At 34.8% G+C, this 16,448-nt stretch overlaps 1 protein-coding gene across 1 annotated transcript in view; it reads right to left on the bottom strand.

The window, feature by feature from the left end:
• The window catches only part of WDR60 (WD repeat domain 60), a gene marked incomplete at its 5' end in the record, with an annotated part of 28,431 nt that extends 17,728 nt beyond the window's left edge, over nt 1-10,703 (bottom strand). The window contains 8 exons of the mRNA XM_009577578.1: nt 507-702; nt 1,890-1,967; nt 2,964-3,053; nt 5,072-5,129; nt 6,944-7,002; nt 8,691-9,017; nt 9,639-9,691; nt 10,271-10,703. Of these exons, the coding sequence (XP_009575873.1) occupies nt 507-702; nt 1,890-1,967; nt 2,964-3,053; nt 5,072-5,129; nt 6,944-7,002; nt 8,691-9,017; nt 9,639-9,691; nt 10,271-10,703 (1,294 nt within the window). The remainder of the gene's footprint in view (nt 1-506; nt 703-1,889; nt 1,968-2,963; nt 3,054-5,071; nt 5,130-6,943; nt 7,003-8,690; nt 9,018-9,638; nt 9,692-10,270) is intronic.
• Nucleotides 10,704-16,448: the final 5,745 nt, after the last annotated feature.

The raw sequence follows: 16,448 nt of genomic DNA, 5'->3' as shown, positions 1-16,448 counted from the left end.
GATCTGGCACTCACAGGCATCAGATCAACTGAATATAAGACAACAATTCCATAGTCATATTTCAGAAAAAACCTGCATTTTAAAAGTGATACAGAACTATATATTTAAGTAGTATCTGTATTTCTCTCGCCTTCGCACCCAGAGCAGTGGTTTCAACTTTGCTTAAAAGAAAAAGGCGAATTAATGTCACCGGAAGCCCCAAACTGTTCTAGCACTCCTCCAGTTTTCAAAATCCAGACTCTCATATCCTCCTCTTACCCAAAATAAGACATATTAAATGTCAGTCTGTAAATTTTTATATTTCACATTTTAAATGATTACTAATGCCTCTGAATCATTCGTTAGCAATGTGAAAGTTACAGTACTTGCCCACAAACCTAAGTGACTCATCCAGAGGACCAGATTTCTGCCTTTAGCCAGACTTCCAGAAAAAGCAGCCTGTTTACTCATAAGTTGTATGTGCTACTCATACATTTAATAAAAAAGGCCAGTGTCTAGTCACATACCCATGATTGGTTCCTTTTTTTCATTTTCAATTTTCTTTGGCAGTGAAGTACAAATTCTATCATTTTCTGCACTAATTGCTCTTTGAATTTCTTCAATTTCTGATGTTCTGGAAAACGGAATTTCTCCTAGGTTTTCTTCTGCACCTCTTTCTTCACCACTTTTGTCTTCATCACTATCAAAATCATCTTCATAATCCTTTAAAAGTAACAGGACTTTCAGTAACTAATGAACATGGATTATAGATGTATTTTTCAACATCCTTTTAAGAAACTATAAAATGCTGTCAAAATAAAAATAAAATTCTCATACAGATGGCTATAAATCCTCTGACTGAAAGGCATTTTAAAATAACTGTTTGATAGAAAAAAAAAGGCATGTCTTAATTGTGCAGTAATTTTAATCAAGAGAAAACAATCCCACAGTGTTGTTCTTCAGTGCCCAAAATAGATTCCTTTTTTTTTTTTTTTAAAATATCCTAAAGTAATAACTATATGTTTAGGTGAATTATGTGTTCTTTAGAGAAATAAAATGACAGTGTTCAGTGGCATAAATAAACAACTTTATATATCTATGAAGCATTTGATAGTTTTAATTCAAGCTGCCCTTCAATGGCAGGCTCAAATTTACTAAACTACCACACTATCTGTCTGCAAGTGCATGCATAAGGCTCATGGACAATTCATCTCATGCTAAAATGATCACCTAACACAAATGATATGAACAAGTCTTTAAGACCTTCATTTCCCTCCACTGAATGGCAAAGGGCTACTACATGAACAGCCCAACAGTGGACATCACTCCTAATGTAAGTGGAGATGAATTCTAGCTTCGCTGAACAAAGATGTAGCTGGTTCAGCTAGCAATGAAAGCACATTCAACACACTCTTCTGTCTTAATAACTTTAAAGTAAACAAAAGAGAGCTAAAAGTAAGAGAGTTCAATTAAACAAATTAGTGAAGGGACTGCTGTGTGTCAATACTTTTTTCTACGATATTTTTCTAATGAAAAACGAGGGTTTTTTTTCCTCCTGAAATTCATCATTTGCTCCCATTATTTTAAAAATTCAGCATTTTTCACAGAAAATCATTTAAATAATTGAAATCCAGGAAGACAGAAAGAGCATCTTGTGAAGACTTCAACTCAAAACCAAAAGTTGGTTCCCAACCACTGATGAAAACTAAGTAAATATATAGCAAAGAGTTTCTACATAACATTTTAGTTACTTATTATCTACTGTTAGCCAAGTTAAGGTCACTGTCACCAAAAAAGAGTAAGTAAAAACAATGTAACATCCTGTAATTTTTATTCCTGTGAATAAAGTTAATCACTATTTTGATACTTGAGAATTACTTCAAAAGGACAATTGTATGCTTTTTACTTACTTCAAAATCATCTTCATAATTTGCTGAAAAGTTATCAAATTCCATGTCTGAATTGTAGATGCATGTATCTTTCATTTCCTAAATGAGAAAAATAAATGAAACTGTTAAATAATCCTACCAAAAAATTAAATTTTTATCTGCCAAATCTTAGCATAAAGATAGATGAATTGTTGTTCTTCCCAGATATTTCTACATTTTCAAGCAAACATATGACAAATTCAGTTTAGAAACACAAAAAAGTGTATTAACAAGTGATAATGACTTAATTGAAATAATAACACAGGAAGACAAAACAGAACACAACTCTATCTTGGGAAAACTAACTGTTTTCCCACCAGTATTTTTACTGGGAAAGACATAAAAACTGCTGGGTTGCCTATAATTTCAATAGTATACAGTAGCTCTTATGATGATGTAACAACAAAATGAAACTGTTCTACTTTTTCAAGGATTAGACAAAATTATCCCTATACCTAAGTTACACTGAGGGACTCAATCTGTTAATAAAATAGTGCAGATGTTGGAACCAGGAAAACAGAGACATAGACTCAACAGGAAAATAAGATATTTTTATACATAAATGATTTTCTTAACATTGAATCCTCTACTGTATTTACATGGCATAAGATTTATGGCATCCCTGAAATAACTTCAAAGAAATTGCCTTTCTCTAGCTTCTTGAACTTGATTAAAATAATGCATTTAATCACCCCAACATGTACCCCAAACAAACATAAAGCTTAAAACAACACACACCGATCTATCCAATCTTTAGTCAGCCTTTTCCTTCAATAGCCTCTTCAAACTCATAGACTAAATTATCCATGTGTAAGGGATTTCAACAGATTTCAAAATGGAAATAAATGTCAGGTTTTATGAAAATTATCCAATGTAACAGCACACCTATTACCTGCTTCTACATTTACAACCAAAAAATAGCAGCTGGTTGTCAAACGCAAAGTTAGGCACACTTTTGATCCTTTCACGACTCTTCAAGAGCTAGAGTTTCACAGAACATAGTACTTTCAAAAGTATTAAGGACATTATGTAGCAGTAAACAGCTTCTATGGATACCTTACTTTTCAGAGTCATCAGACTCCTAGAACTAGGACTACAGTACTTCGTTCTTTCTGGTTGCCGCTTTTTGTCATTTCTCAGATCAATCTTTGGATCAAGAATAAATTCTATTAGTCAGGTTGGCCATCCAGGCAAAACTGGCCAAAACTGGGCAAAATTTCCCCAATTTGTTGTGCCTGCAAGGTTGCAGGTACCCAACAGTAGTGAATTCATATAGAATTTTTAAAAAATCCTTATTCTGTTTAGTCAAAGACACACGTAGTAATACACCCATGAAGATGGCTATAGTCTTTATTACCCCACTACAATAATCTCTGAATATGCCTATAGAACTGTCATTTTTATTAATTACAGATAGATGTTTATAACATTGCATCTGTTACACATGCAGTTTTTACACACTAAAAACCTCCACCTGTCAGTAGCTGTCAAAATCTTACCGTCCTCTCAAAATCTTACTGTCCTCATAAGAACCATACAAAGCAGGATTAGGAAGTCATGCTGGAATGTGGCATTTGGAGTAACAAATATATGAAGAAATATTTGCATAAAGTGCAAACCCATGGAATTTGATTTAATTAGCCCTGTTGAGTCAGGTCTTAAGTAGGAATCTCACCCTCATAGGTTGCCTCCTATTGCCGATGAACACAGAAAATATAATGGAAAAGGAGACCAAATATAAAAGGACTGAACTGCCTATTCCTCTCCACAAACTACAAAGGAAATTGAGGGAAATTTAGGTCCTCACCACAGACAATTCACACCTAAAGGTGAACTGAATCTGGGCCTTAAAGATTAGCATCAATGCCAGCTGCCACCTGGAACCTCAGCTGTTGGAAACAATAGAGGAAGAGAACAGTTTGAACATACTAGTTGATCCAGGATGACTGTTGGCCACAGTGGTAAGAGCTAAAGTGCAGACTAAATCTAAGAATATGTCAGAAAGCTACTTCTTTCAGGAACAGGTAAGTATTTATGTCATGTACAGTATTACACAAGGCAGTGATGAAAATTCACATTCAGTACTGTGTTCAACTCTGGTCACCCATACTCAAGAAAAATTGATGCAAATTGAAACAGACAGACAGCTGCTAGAATCATGAGAGGAATGAAGAACTTGGCTTGTATAGGTCAGCAAAATTAAGTCAGAGAAGAGACAAATATGCTTTCTATAAGCTCATTAGGGGAAGAAAACCCTAAAAAAGTATTTGAGCTAAATGCCAGCACTAAAGCAAGAATAATGGAAACGTATTGGAAATTAGAAGAAAAGAATAACAGAGGTCTTAAAACATCCTTGAAAGAGAAGTTTTTCTGGCACGAAAACAGCCAGGTTTTAACTGAAGTTAGTATGGTTTTGAAAGATGCATGGCTGAAAGATATATGAAAGATATACAGCTGCCCATAACACAAGAATATGGAAAAAGATGTCTTTGTTAGGTACTACTACTTTTTCCTATATCAGGACCACAATCCTACAACATTCCAAATCAGAATTTTGATTTTGGGGGATAGTTACTAACGGTTGAAAATGTGACAAAATATTTTAAAACTTTTTATGGTAAAGTTAGGCTGTATCTGCACAGACTGGTCCAAATAAACCCAAGTCTATAGAGCTTGCACTTCAGACTTGCTGAAAACTTGGTTCTCTCTGCACCTGTCCATTTAAACATATAAAAATACTTTCCTCTTTCTTATGTCAACTGTTTTAAGAGACATATATGAATTACATTGCTAGCTGCATTTTACTTGGCTTACACTACATATTATTTGCCTATGTCAGCTGTTTATAGAAAGAAATAATATACTTTAGGTATCTGTAGATGATTTGTATTACATGGCTCAACTCTTCCCACTTATTGAGAATTATTTTTTCAAGCACAGAAGATACTGAAATAGATGGCTACCTTCAATGCTTAGCAAATTTATACAGAATCAATCTATTTTCTAATGCTGTATCCAGAAAAAGAGGTTAGGAGATACCTGAAGACCAATATACATAAATCTTTTCTTATCTTAGAATGGCATTATATTGAAATACATATTGTAATTGTTATTAATCCCAAGAAAAACACAATATTCTAAGTTCCAAAACCAAATATTTTTACCTCTTGTCTTGTGTCCCTTTCCTCTTTTTCATTGAGTTTTCCTTTATCTTTTACAGTCCTATTGAAAAAGAGAACATCAATTTTATTGGTTAACTCAGAAGAAAGCACTAGTTCTGTTTCGGTTTTGTTTTCTGGGGGTTTTTTTGTTTGTTTTAAAAAAAATATGTCTTTTTTCCTAAAAAGAAGAGACAGTTGAAAATTTCCAATAAACTAAAAGTATTTGTAGAAATATTTCATAGATCTCTATTTATGATACGAAATTATAATAAAACAGCCAAGTGATTAATCAGCTAAAACCTGCAGAAACCTTGTCCAAATTTAATGCCTATAATTGCATCAAAATGGAAGAAAAAGTAAGGAGGAAAAAAACTACTAAGCCCACACATCTATTAGTTATATTAATATCTGCAGCAAACTGGAGATCAAGATCAGGTTGGTGTAATGTTCTCTAAAGCTATAAATCATAGACTGAGATTCAAACCTGGTCTTTCATTCAGGGGTTTTTATTTATGAGGACAATCAGAGTCAGAGCAGGAGAAAATCAACAACCAGCTCTGCTCCTTAACAATCTATTTGATTATTTTATAAGTAGAGTATTGGACTTCAAGAAGAGAATGTTCTGACTTCTTGAGTAAGAGGTGTTTATATATACTGCTGTTGGGACTGACGAATGTAAGAAAAGGCAACAATAAAAATAAAAATTTGGCTGGATCCTCTCATAACAAATCAGAATGATTCAACACTGACAGCGCTTGAGGCTGAACGAGGGTTTTGGGACATGCCAATAAACCATATTGCCTTCCTTGCCATTCAGAAATGGCTAACTCCTTTTTCCCAGCTATGCACAAGCAATGACTCTCCCACAAAACCCCATCAGCAACAGCTTCAAAATATAACCTGTATATTCGGCACTGCTTGACACAGTTGAGTGCTGCTGCTAGGAAGCATCCCAACATATGCATTCTGAAATATTTCAGTTTTTTCTTTCGTACAGGATTACACTTCCACAATGACAAATTCACTACAACTAAAGTGATCTGTCCCATGCTTAAGAAACAGTAGTAATACGTAGCCAATAGCAGTAGTGACTTCACTATCTCTGTCAGTGTCCCCATAAGCCAGCATGCCAAGTCTTCTATTTAGCTAGGAAGCTAAACTAGGGTTTAAGAATGAAAATTGTGACTGTCAACATACCCAGAGAGTTATACTTCAAAAAGTTGTATAAGAATTTCACATGGCTGAAGCATTAAAGAATGCAAAGAGAACTAGAATATATGGAGAACTTCTGTAAGTTTTTATATTTGCTAGTAATAAAACTTAGACATATCACACTGAAATTTTACTGATCCTACTGAAGATGACCTGGACCTTTCCCTTTCACATACAGCAGTAAACTTGCTATATATATCTAATGTTTTAGACACCATTCAGAGTAGAAACTAAATGGAAATATTCAAATTAAAATCAACAATATAAAAGAGTCCTATGTAGTTCATCATGAACCTTACATGTGTCCATGTCATTGCATAGTGAATTTCCAGGTGGTACAAGACAGCATTTCTGTCTCCCAAACGAAGTGCCCAGATTAATATATATGTAGTTTGCAAAATATCTCTTGCTATCCTGGGGTAGGAAAAAAAAAAAATGGAATACAAATGCATACATTTTTATATGAATCCTCTTAGAGGCAAAACACAGATTTTTTTTTTTTTTTTTTTTTTTATTTGCTATAGTATTGTACAAAGGGCCTATGAAAAAAATTATATTCACCCTAGGTATTTGAGATCAAGAATTCATGCTTATTGTTTTGGTGATGACTGAATCTTAGTAGATACCATAGAGTATATACTTATTTTAAATCTCTGAATTTACCTTACATGCTGATGGCTCATTTCTTCTTGAATCCTCTCCTCTTTTTTGTGTTCACTGTTCTGTAAAAGAAGTCACAATATTCATGTGTCAGAAATGCTGGGAGGAAATATGTATATGAACCTGTATTAGTAGTAGTGATATTAAACAGTAAGAAAGGTTTCTAGAGAATTATTTCAATGACAGATACTTTTTTTTTTATCAGTCATTGCTTGTAAGAAGTTCTGTGTATGAACTAATGTCAGAATAATCTCCTCCTTACAGACATGGTAAGCAAAGAAAATAAATACCCATAAAATATATGCTATACATGTAATATGAGCTTCTCCCAAAAATACTAAGTACTTGGGAGTGAAGTTTGGCTACATCCCCTTCTGCAATGCATTTCACAAAGGAAACAAGAAGGGATCTTGAGTCTTCTCCTTTTTTTAACAAAACCTTATAATGCTTTACCAGAGTAAATTCCAGCTTTTTATAGGATAACTTCACACTAGTATATTAGTAACAATGGTTAAAAAATGCTCTGGGCCCAGTGTATACTGCTTAAATTGTGAGCCCACAGCACTTTCCTAAATAACCCGTAAGCGTGGCTGAAAAACTGATAGGGACTAAGGGCTGACCTCAGTCAGCTGCGGCCAGCCTGTTTCAAAGAATGAGATTTTAACAGTATGGACTGCAACAATTCACACCAGTTGGAACCAGGGACAGAGAATATCCTCAGGCACTTTTAATCCCCAGTATAGGGACTTGACTCTTAAATTCTGTATTATGAAGGTTTGCCTAAGTTTGGAACTGTATTCAATAGGTTGTTTAAGATAAAGGTGCTTTTCTTATGAACATCAGAAAAAGAAACATAACTGAGACAGATGCATCGGCATCAGTGCGTATATTCTGTAACAGCTACTTAAGTAAATTTCCAAGGAAGTCAAACATTGAGCAAGCTCCTGATAGGCTTTTGAATTCTGCTGCAGAAAGTCAGTTACAGGAATCATTTGTGGTGGGCCCCTACACTGAAGATGCCTAGTATTTTCACTAGAAAATATATTTCTGAACTTTTCTTTGAGAAGCTTATACATCTTCACTCTTTAGGCAGCAGAAGAAACTACCCTAGGCCATCTGAATGGTTCTATGTTCCATAAAACTTGTCTGATTTTAAGAGTTACAAATTACTTATTGCTTCTCTCATTCTTGTATAATGAGTACTTGTATTATAAAAAACAGTAAAAAATGTCTCTAGGATATAACATCATGCTCTGTATTAGAAATATAAAAGATATACTATGGCTTCAGAAGTAGAGGCAAAAACCATAAATATAAGGGATCTATACTCACGTGCCTACTTGTGAGTTAGATATCCATGCTCCCTTTATAGGCAACATCAAAAATAGCTTCTATTAAAATCTATTTTTTTCTATAAAGGCCAATACATTTAATGGACCTCTAGCCTAATCTCATCTCCCCTTCAAAGTGTTAGTAAAAATTTCAAAAGTCAGAGCAACGAAGAATTTTATGAACAAAAGACGTTTCTAACACATAGACAAGTTTCTAGTTTAAATTTTATGGACGGAATCAGCTCTGCGTTAGGATACTTAAATGCAGATGGAGTATTTTAATCTACCACTTTAGCCTCAAATTTCAGAAAATGTTGACGTACAATCCTAGTATTTTTTTTATTCACCTTATCAATGATGATACACCAACAATTAAAGTAAGTTATAAGGTAATGTTTTAAAGTCTTAACAAAACTAACCTTTAGATCACGCTTCTTTCTTTCATCTTCTCTACTTTTTACTCTCTCATTAGCTTCTGCTGGTTGCCCTTTTCTATCTTCATGGGAAGATCCCTCTTTAGATCTCTTTGATTTATGTTTTTCTTCCTCTTCCTTTTCATAACGTTTATGACTTCTCTCTTTTGAAAGCCTCTCTTTTCCTGGCCTAACAGAGTATTCTTTTTTTTCTCTGTGTCTTCTTTCTCCCTCTTTATCCAACTCTTGATCTTTCTGCAACTTGTGTACATGTTCACCTTCTTCAACTTTGTAGGCTAAAAATTTGTCAATGCTCTTTTTGGTATCATTATCCTGGAAAGAGAAAAATAACATAAAAAAGTTAGAAAGTCCTCCAAGACTGTTTTATTTTCACAAATACATCCATTTTTGACCATTAGAATGATGGATTTGTAAGTACCTAATCTCTTTCTGCCATGTGGATCTTCCAGCCATTTTTTAATCTCCTACAATGGCAAGTTTCAAATTATCATATCACTTGAGATTCTGATATTTCTTCTGGGACATTGTGTACTTTGCCACAGAAAATTCTTCGGATTATGTATTCTTCACACAAAAAATTAATTCTTTGTTTACTAGGTGATCTAACATAAAATAGGATGTATACTTACCAATATCCTTGTAATAAGCCATAAATAGCAGATGGAAAATTTTGATATAGCTGTACAAAAATAAAGTACTATTTCCTACGCAAATTTTAATTTAATTTTACTTTAAAAAATGAATTAATTATGTCCTTAAAATAGAATGGCTTAGATATATTTTTATGTTGTGTGTTTTGTACACTTCTGAGGACCTTACTATCTATGCATCTCTTGGACTTCTTGGGAACTGGAGTCTGATCCAGTTTCTTCATTATTCTACAATTTTATCTTATTCCATTATGAAATACTTCATTCCTTTCCCTTCCTTTACCTTCTTTTCTGTATGTCGTCTTTCTCGCTCTTCACTTCTTGTTTTCTCCTCCTCTAGAAAATGTATAAATTAATGAACAAATTTTATTATACTCAAACTCTGTACATAATTAACTCTAGCAAGTAGAAAATAGTATTTCAGTGACATGGGTTTTTCTAAAACATAAGAGCTTCCTAAAAACAACTTAATATTCTGTTGAAATTCTCTCTCCAAAGCTGGTTACTCCTTTTTCTTTCCTAATGAATCCCTCTGTTCTTAAATGTGTAATGGTAAGAGTAATGACACATGCTGCTAACTTCAGCAATAACCCTGCAACTTGGGGATTCAAGTGGATCACTCAGTAGAGAATGTCTAGGCAGGAAGGCACTTACTCTCTTCAAGTCAACAGACCAACTGACCAACAAAAGCAGTGACATTCACCCTCTCTTCGGAGGAAGGGAAACGAGCATCAAAATTTTTAAAAGCAACAAAATAAAACTAGGTTACCACAAGATTCTGTAAAGATACACATTTCAGTACGTACTCACACCTGCCTGTCTTTATCCCCTCTGTACAGATGGGGTATGGTTTCAGAGTATTTCCATCTAAATATCAAGTATTTCAAAGTACAACAGCAACCCAAAGCAACTTACCCAAATGATGCCTGCTTTCTCTTCTTCTGTGATGTTCTTTATCTCTCCCTTCAAATGATTTCAGATTATTTTGTGTATCTACTTGCTTTATCTCATGTCTTTTATGCTTTTTGTCTCGTTCTCTATCGCCCTCCCTGTCTTTATCCTTTGGTACACTGTATCTTTCCTTCTTCAAACTTGACTCTTGAAGCTTATCTTTGTATCTCTCTCGGTCTCCTCCTCTCTGGTGCTCTTTCCCCCTTTCTCTCTCTCTCATTTTATCCCTGTCTCTTTCACCAGATTTAAATCTCTCTCTCGCTCTCGTTCTTTCCTTGCTCTTCCCTCTGTCTTTATGTTCATGTTTAAGAATATCTGTGTCATGAACAGACTTCTCTTTCTGCAGTTTCTTTTCTCTATGCTTTTGGTCTTCATTTTGACTATCTGGTTGTGATGCCTGGAATAAAAAAAAGTTTAAAAATCTATTATCATAATTCAGCAATCTATTTTGATATAGTATATTCATGAGAAAAAAAAAAAAGCAGTGGATTGCTAAAATTTAATTTAATTTCCCAAACTGTATTAAAATGCTGATCTATTTCCAGGCTTACTTTGCAAAATTACTAACATTATGTTTGTACTTGTTGTAAAAAGAATGATTAAATGAAATAAATAATAAGCTGCATTTTCAATGTATTTGAAAAGAATTTGGTAAAAAAAGAAAATTTACTGTGGAACCATGCATTTTGTTTAGAGCTGGGTTGAAAAATTAACTAAGCACCTTGAAGTTGTTAGCTCATGAAGACAGAAACTGTGCTATCCTGTAAAATATGTTACAGATATAAACAATAATGACAGATAACTGGGCATCCTGCAGCCTTTAGAATTGAAGATTAGCTTTTACTTGAACAGAAAGCAGCATATAAAAACTGTGAAAGAAAGTTTTTGGCCTAGATCCCTTGAGGATGCAACTATTCTTATATTTTTCTAAAGTCATAAGAGATTTATATATACCTGAAGCAAGTAGCACAACTCCCACTGATTTCACTACATCCACGATTTCAGCTGTTTACTCAATGCAGAACAAACAGAACTTGCTTTGATTACAGTCAATGAGTAAAGTGAATTAAACTTTAACCATCTGTTTCATAGAAATGAAAGTCCATCCACACCACTTCTGTTGGAACTAAAGCATTTCAACTCAAAATTGTTTGCTTTAGCCCACATGGAAGCAGCGGAAATGTTACTGAATGTCTAAAAAATACAAAGTACTTATACTGTAGCACTGGCACTGAAATAATGGGGAGCTTTGAAATGTAATTGATAGAAAGCTAGGCAATAGATAACAAGTAGGATGCTTTAGTTTATCAAAGGACTAATGAAGATCTACACAAGACATAGAAAAGAAGATACATATTGGAAAACAGCTTTTAAAAAACATAGCATAAAACTAATATGAATATCAATGGTGTAACTGACTGTAGCCTGAATGCCTATTTGACCAGCAGATAAAGTAATTAAGCAGTTTAAAAGCACCTGACAAACATGATAGATGATGATAACAAATACAATACATAATATAAATGTAGGAAAGCGAGTAAGTATATATAAAGCAGAGCTGTAACTTGGATTTGGGCGGTCAGCAAATCAGACTCCATTGTGTGTTGTGTAATTACCATAACAATGTTATTTCTTCCATTTACCTAATCAAGAAATCTGTAGAGTAATCTTATATGACTGCTGTAGCTAGAAACAGTTGAGTGGGCCAGCCTCTGGACACATTTGGACTCGACAGATTCCAGAACAGTCAGTTCTGGCAAGGAAGTTAGCAGCTACACGTTAAAGATCTGTATTGCTGGTGTTCAGTGATGCAGATTTAAAGTGTCTGGTGTACCAAAAAGCCTTAAAGACCTATTACAGATCCCACAAGGCAGAGTGGCTAGTAAAATCAGCACTCAACCCGCTATGTTTAGACTGTCAATAAATTCCACTGCTGTAAGGTAACTTAACATCAAAACTAGTAGAAATAAAATAAAGTCACCCTAAGATGTTTCCTAAGTTCTTCTGATTTCCAAGTATCTTCTTTCGTTCTTCTCTAGAACAGAAAAGACAGCAAAAGACTGAGTAATTAATTTGCAGAGAGAAGTAAATCATCTAACAATGAATAGTTTTTCAAAGGAAAGGATCAAGGTATATATGGCAAGTACCACTGAATTGTGTAATGTAAACATTAATTTAATTTAGCCCTAATGTGTATACTTACAGAGCACGTGATCTGACTGGACCTAGAAGAGGCTTCAGACTTCTACTAGGTTATCCAGCTCTGTACACACATGGTAACCAATTTTGAGGTCAGTGCCTATGGTGGATAACAGTGTGGCCCTTCAAGGAAGACTTAAAATTGGTCTTCCAATGATAGACCAAATGGGTACACACAGTCAGGCCACTTTTGGAAAGTAATCAATGTATCGATGTCATTAGGTTCAACCTCCTGTTCTATTAGATCTAACTTCGAAGTCCTGGTCAGGGTCTTATTTAGGTGAGGTTTTAATATGCCTGAGGTTGGAGTTTTTCTGGGCAACCTGGCTCTTGGGTTTCACCACTCAATCAAAAATGTTTTCCGTATACCGAATCATAATTTCCCCTGCTGATAGTTAGGGCCACTACCTTTTGTCCTTTCACTGTACATCTCACTTTACATTGGCTCCATCTTTTCCACAGATCCTCTTTAGATACTTGAAGACAGCAGTTAGATCCTCTCTTAGGTTTTTTTTTTTTCCTCTAGCCTGAATAGCTCCTTAGCTTCCTTCCCACATACATCAGGGCTCCAGATCCATAGCCATCTCAGTGCCTCAGTCTAGATCTCTTTACTACCGGGGGCCTTAAAGCCAGACATAGGACTGCAGACAGTGCCTCACAAGTGCCGAGTAGAGGAGAATAGTTCTACACCTGCTAGCTATGGTCTTCACGATAGATATAAACAGTATGCAGTTAACCGTAACCACCTGAAGAGCACCCTGATGACTTACATTCAAGTTTCTGTCCACCAGGACCCCCAGATCCTTTTTCTGCAGAACCACTCACAGAACCCATTCACATGGCAAACAGTAAATACAGTATTTTCTCCTTAGACATATAATTTGAGCCACCCCAAACTCAGCTGTAAGACATTTCAGGGGATAAATAACATGGGCAAGCAGTGAATCTAAAAATACCATGACAAATGTAATCCTTTTTTTCTTTTTTCATCATCAGGGATCTGACACAGCCACAACACATTTTTGTTAGATTTTTAAACACTAAAAGTTAAAAATAGATTACTGTGCATTTCAAGTGAACTAAGGAAGCTTCTGGTTTAGTAATTGCCAGCATCTCAAAAAATGCTGGCATGACTTTTCAATCAACTGTCACTTAATATTTTAAAATGGTTCTGACTACATATGTAAGTTGACTGCCAAATGAAATATTTGTATGTAGCACTGAAGAAAAAAGGAAAAGGATCATGAAAATAATAAGAGCATACATGGAGATTGTTTCACTAGACTTCTCCCTAGTTAAATAGATTATATTTCTTCTATCCTCATTTGCAGAGTTACTGCCCTTAACTGCTTGAGTGCTGCTAAATAGATTAAACTAAAAAAATCCTATTGCTTGAGATCACAAAAACAAATGAGGGATTTTAATCTATTGAATATTTTTAACTAGTTCATTGACGGATGATGACTATATTCAAAGTGACATGACCAGGCTACACTTGTTCTCAATTTTAGACTTGGTAAAAGTTACTAAAGATTAAGAAAATAATCACTGATAAATATTTGAATGATGAGCTGTACTGGTAGAAGAAAAGAAACATATGGTCCCATGCTTTGCTAATTGATTATATGGAAGCAGCATTGTAGCAGTATATTTTAATTTTTGAATTATTCTACATGAAAAAGTTCTTGTCTTTTCAAACTTAGACTTTACAGAAGATTGTAGTAGACTTGTAAACTTCATCAAAAATCAGAAGTACGAAGAAGGCAGCCTTTGTAACAAAAAGAAAGTGCCCTTTAAGTTTTATTTTCTTCTGATCCTAAAAAAGTACAAAAGTACTGCAGAAAGTCAGATGACAAAGTAAAACAAAAAGGTGATCATTTTCTTGAGTGGAGTTTTAACAAAGCCTAAGAAACTCAACAGAACTTGTGTGAGCGTAAACTTGAAGGAAGGATATGGGTAGGAAGAGAACAGAGTGCTGTATTACAGTCTCAAATAGTAACCTATTTAAAATCTTTAATATATATGATTATGTTTTGGTTTTAGACAATGTTTAGGTACATACCAGCAAACAAAGAAAGAATGCTAATGATGTTAATAGCCTAAAACCAATTTAACCATGAGACAATATCAGATAAGGTAGTTGGAGATTTATTTCAAAGCTGAGGCAAAAGCATGCAGCAAACATTCAGAGATGGTTCTCCTGTGCCCAAAAAGGTGCATCTGCCACTTTTCTGGGATCTGCAGTTTTCATATTCCCCCGCCCCCTAGAATCTGTTGCTTTTATATATGATTTTCCACTTAATTCTCTGTTTTTGCAGGAGATTAACAAACAAACAGAAAAAGAGAGGTCTTTTATAAAGCTTAAATAAACTTAATACCTCTGAGACCACTGTCCCTCTGTAAGTAGAGCAATCATTGTACACACAAAAAGAAATGTTTAAAACAAACTTTAGAAGGATTTATTGAAGTTTCTCACCCATCTGCTAATTTAGAAGTCCTTATATACTCACTTAAATCCAGATTAAGATTAGTTATTTAAACCACACTGGGATTTAACTTAATACATCCACCTGAGAGCATGGGGAGCTCATCATCTGACATAATATGCCACAGATTTACTGAACTCAAAAAGTACTATGAAAATTTTTAACATTTAAGAATCTAAGTATGTTGCCTTATGAAGTCAGCTGAATAAGACACCTTGCTACTTTAGATAAATTCTTTAGATAAATTCTTCAAGAGAGATCAAGAGGGGTTTCTTCACTCACAACCTAGAAAGATTGGAGGTTTTCAGAACTTAATATTAAGTTTTTATCTAAGTTAAGAACTCAGTTGACTATGACTCTAAAGAAAAAGAAACAGAAAACCAGTAAAATGCCTGTAGTTTTTAAGCCAGAGAAAAGTACTTTTTTTTTTTTTTACATATAAATATTTATCTTTCTTATTTCCAATATGAATTGCCTATTTGAGAGCCCTCAAACAGTTAAACAGCACAAGTGATAGCCTCTTTTTGCTGTTTCTATTCTATCAAATCAAGTCTTTCTCATACAGTGTGGCTGTTAGTACAACTTTCTCTGGGTCTTTGGCAGTCCTATACCAATGCACCTGAAAAATTCTAGATTTTTCAAAATTTCAAAGTTTAACTTTCCATCACAGTTCACTAACTCACCTCTTTTCAGTAAAGAGGTTATTGATGTACCACAGTTACTGAAATGATATCTGAACGAAAGTTTTTAGAGTGGTCCTAACATACTACTTCACATACCCGGCCCAGCCACTCTATTTCCTACTCCATTTTCTATTCAGCATGACCACAAATTAATTAGCTGTAAAATCCAGATTAACACAACAGTAATAAAAGTGATTTGATATTTCTGCTTTTTCAAGTGGATATGTAACACAATAATTGATGTTAGCACGTCTATGTGGTTTTGTTTCCTTTATTTTGAACCTCTACAAACTTTTCATAACTAAACACCATCATGCAAAAGTTATGTGGGTTCCTAAAGAACTAAAACACAACAATTAGCAGTTACAGGAGTATCAATTATTAAATACACTTTATCTACAACCTGAAACATTAACAGCTTTAAATATTTTCATAAACCACCTATCCTCTTCTGCAGAAAGATCTGTGGCTGATACGGTCTCATCCTTCTGCTAGAGGAATGAGCACTTCCTTACTACCGCTACTTGGGCGAGAGTTTCATCGGCGTGCTGACAAAACAAGGAGACTTGAATTGCCCAAGGAGTGCCATGGGGGTTCTCAGGGCCAGCAGAAGAAACACTAGGGCTGCTCCCTGCCTCTGCCCCCACAGATGCCCTGGCTTACTCAACGCCAGGCGACACGAGTGGCGGCAGCGAGACGCGGCCGGTGAGGAGATGGCTTTAGCAGGCGCCAAGGCTCCTAAGGCGTAAAGGGCCGGGAGCAGAAGCACAAGCC

Source organism: Fulmarus glacialis, unplaced genomic scaffold (assembly GCF_000690835.1).
Source record: "Fulmarus glacialis isolate BGI_N327 unplaced genomic scaffold, ASM69083v1 scaffold24835, whole genome shotgun sequence".
Lineage (NCBI taxonomy): Eukaryota > Metazoa > Chordata > Aves > Procellariiformes > Procellariidae > Fulmarus > Fulmarus glacialis.
The sequence above is the reverse complement of the archived record's forward strand: the minus strand, read 5'-3'. Positions and strand labels throughout refer to the sequence as shown.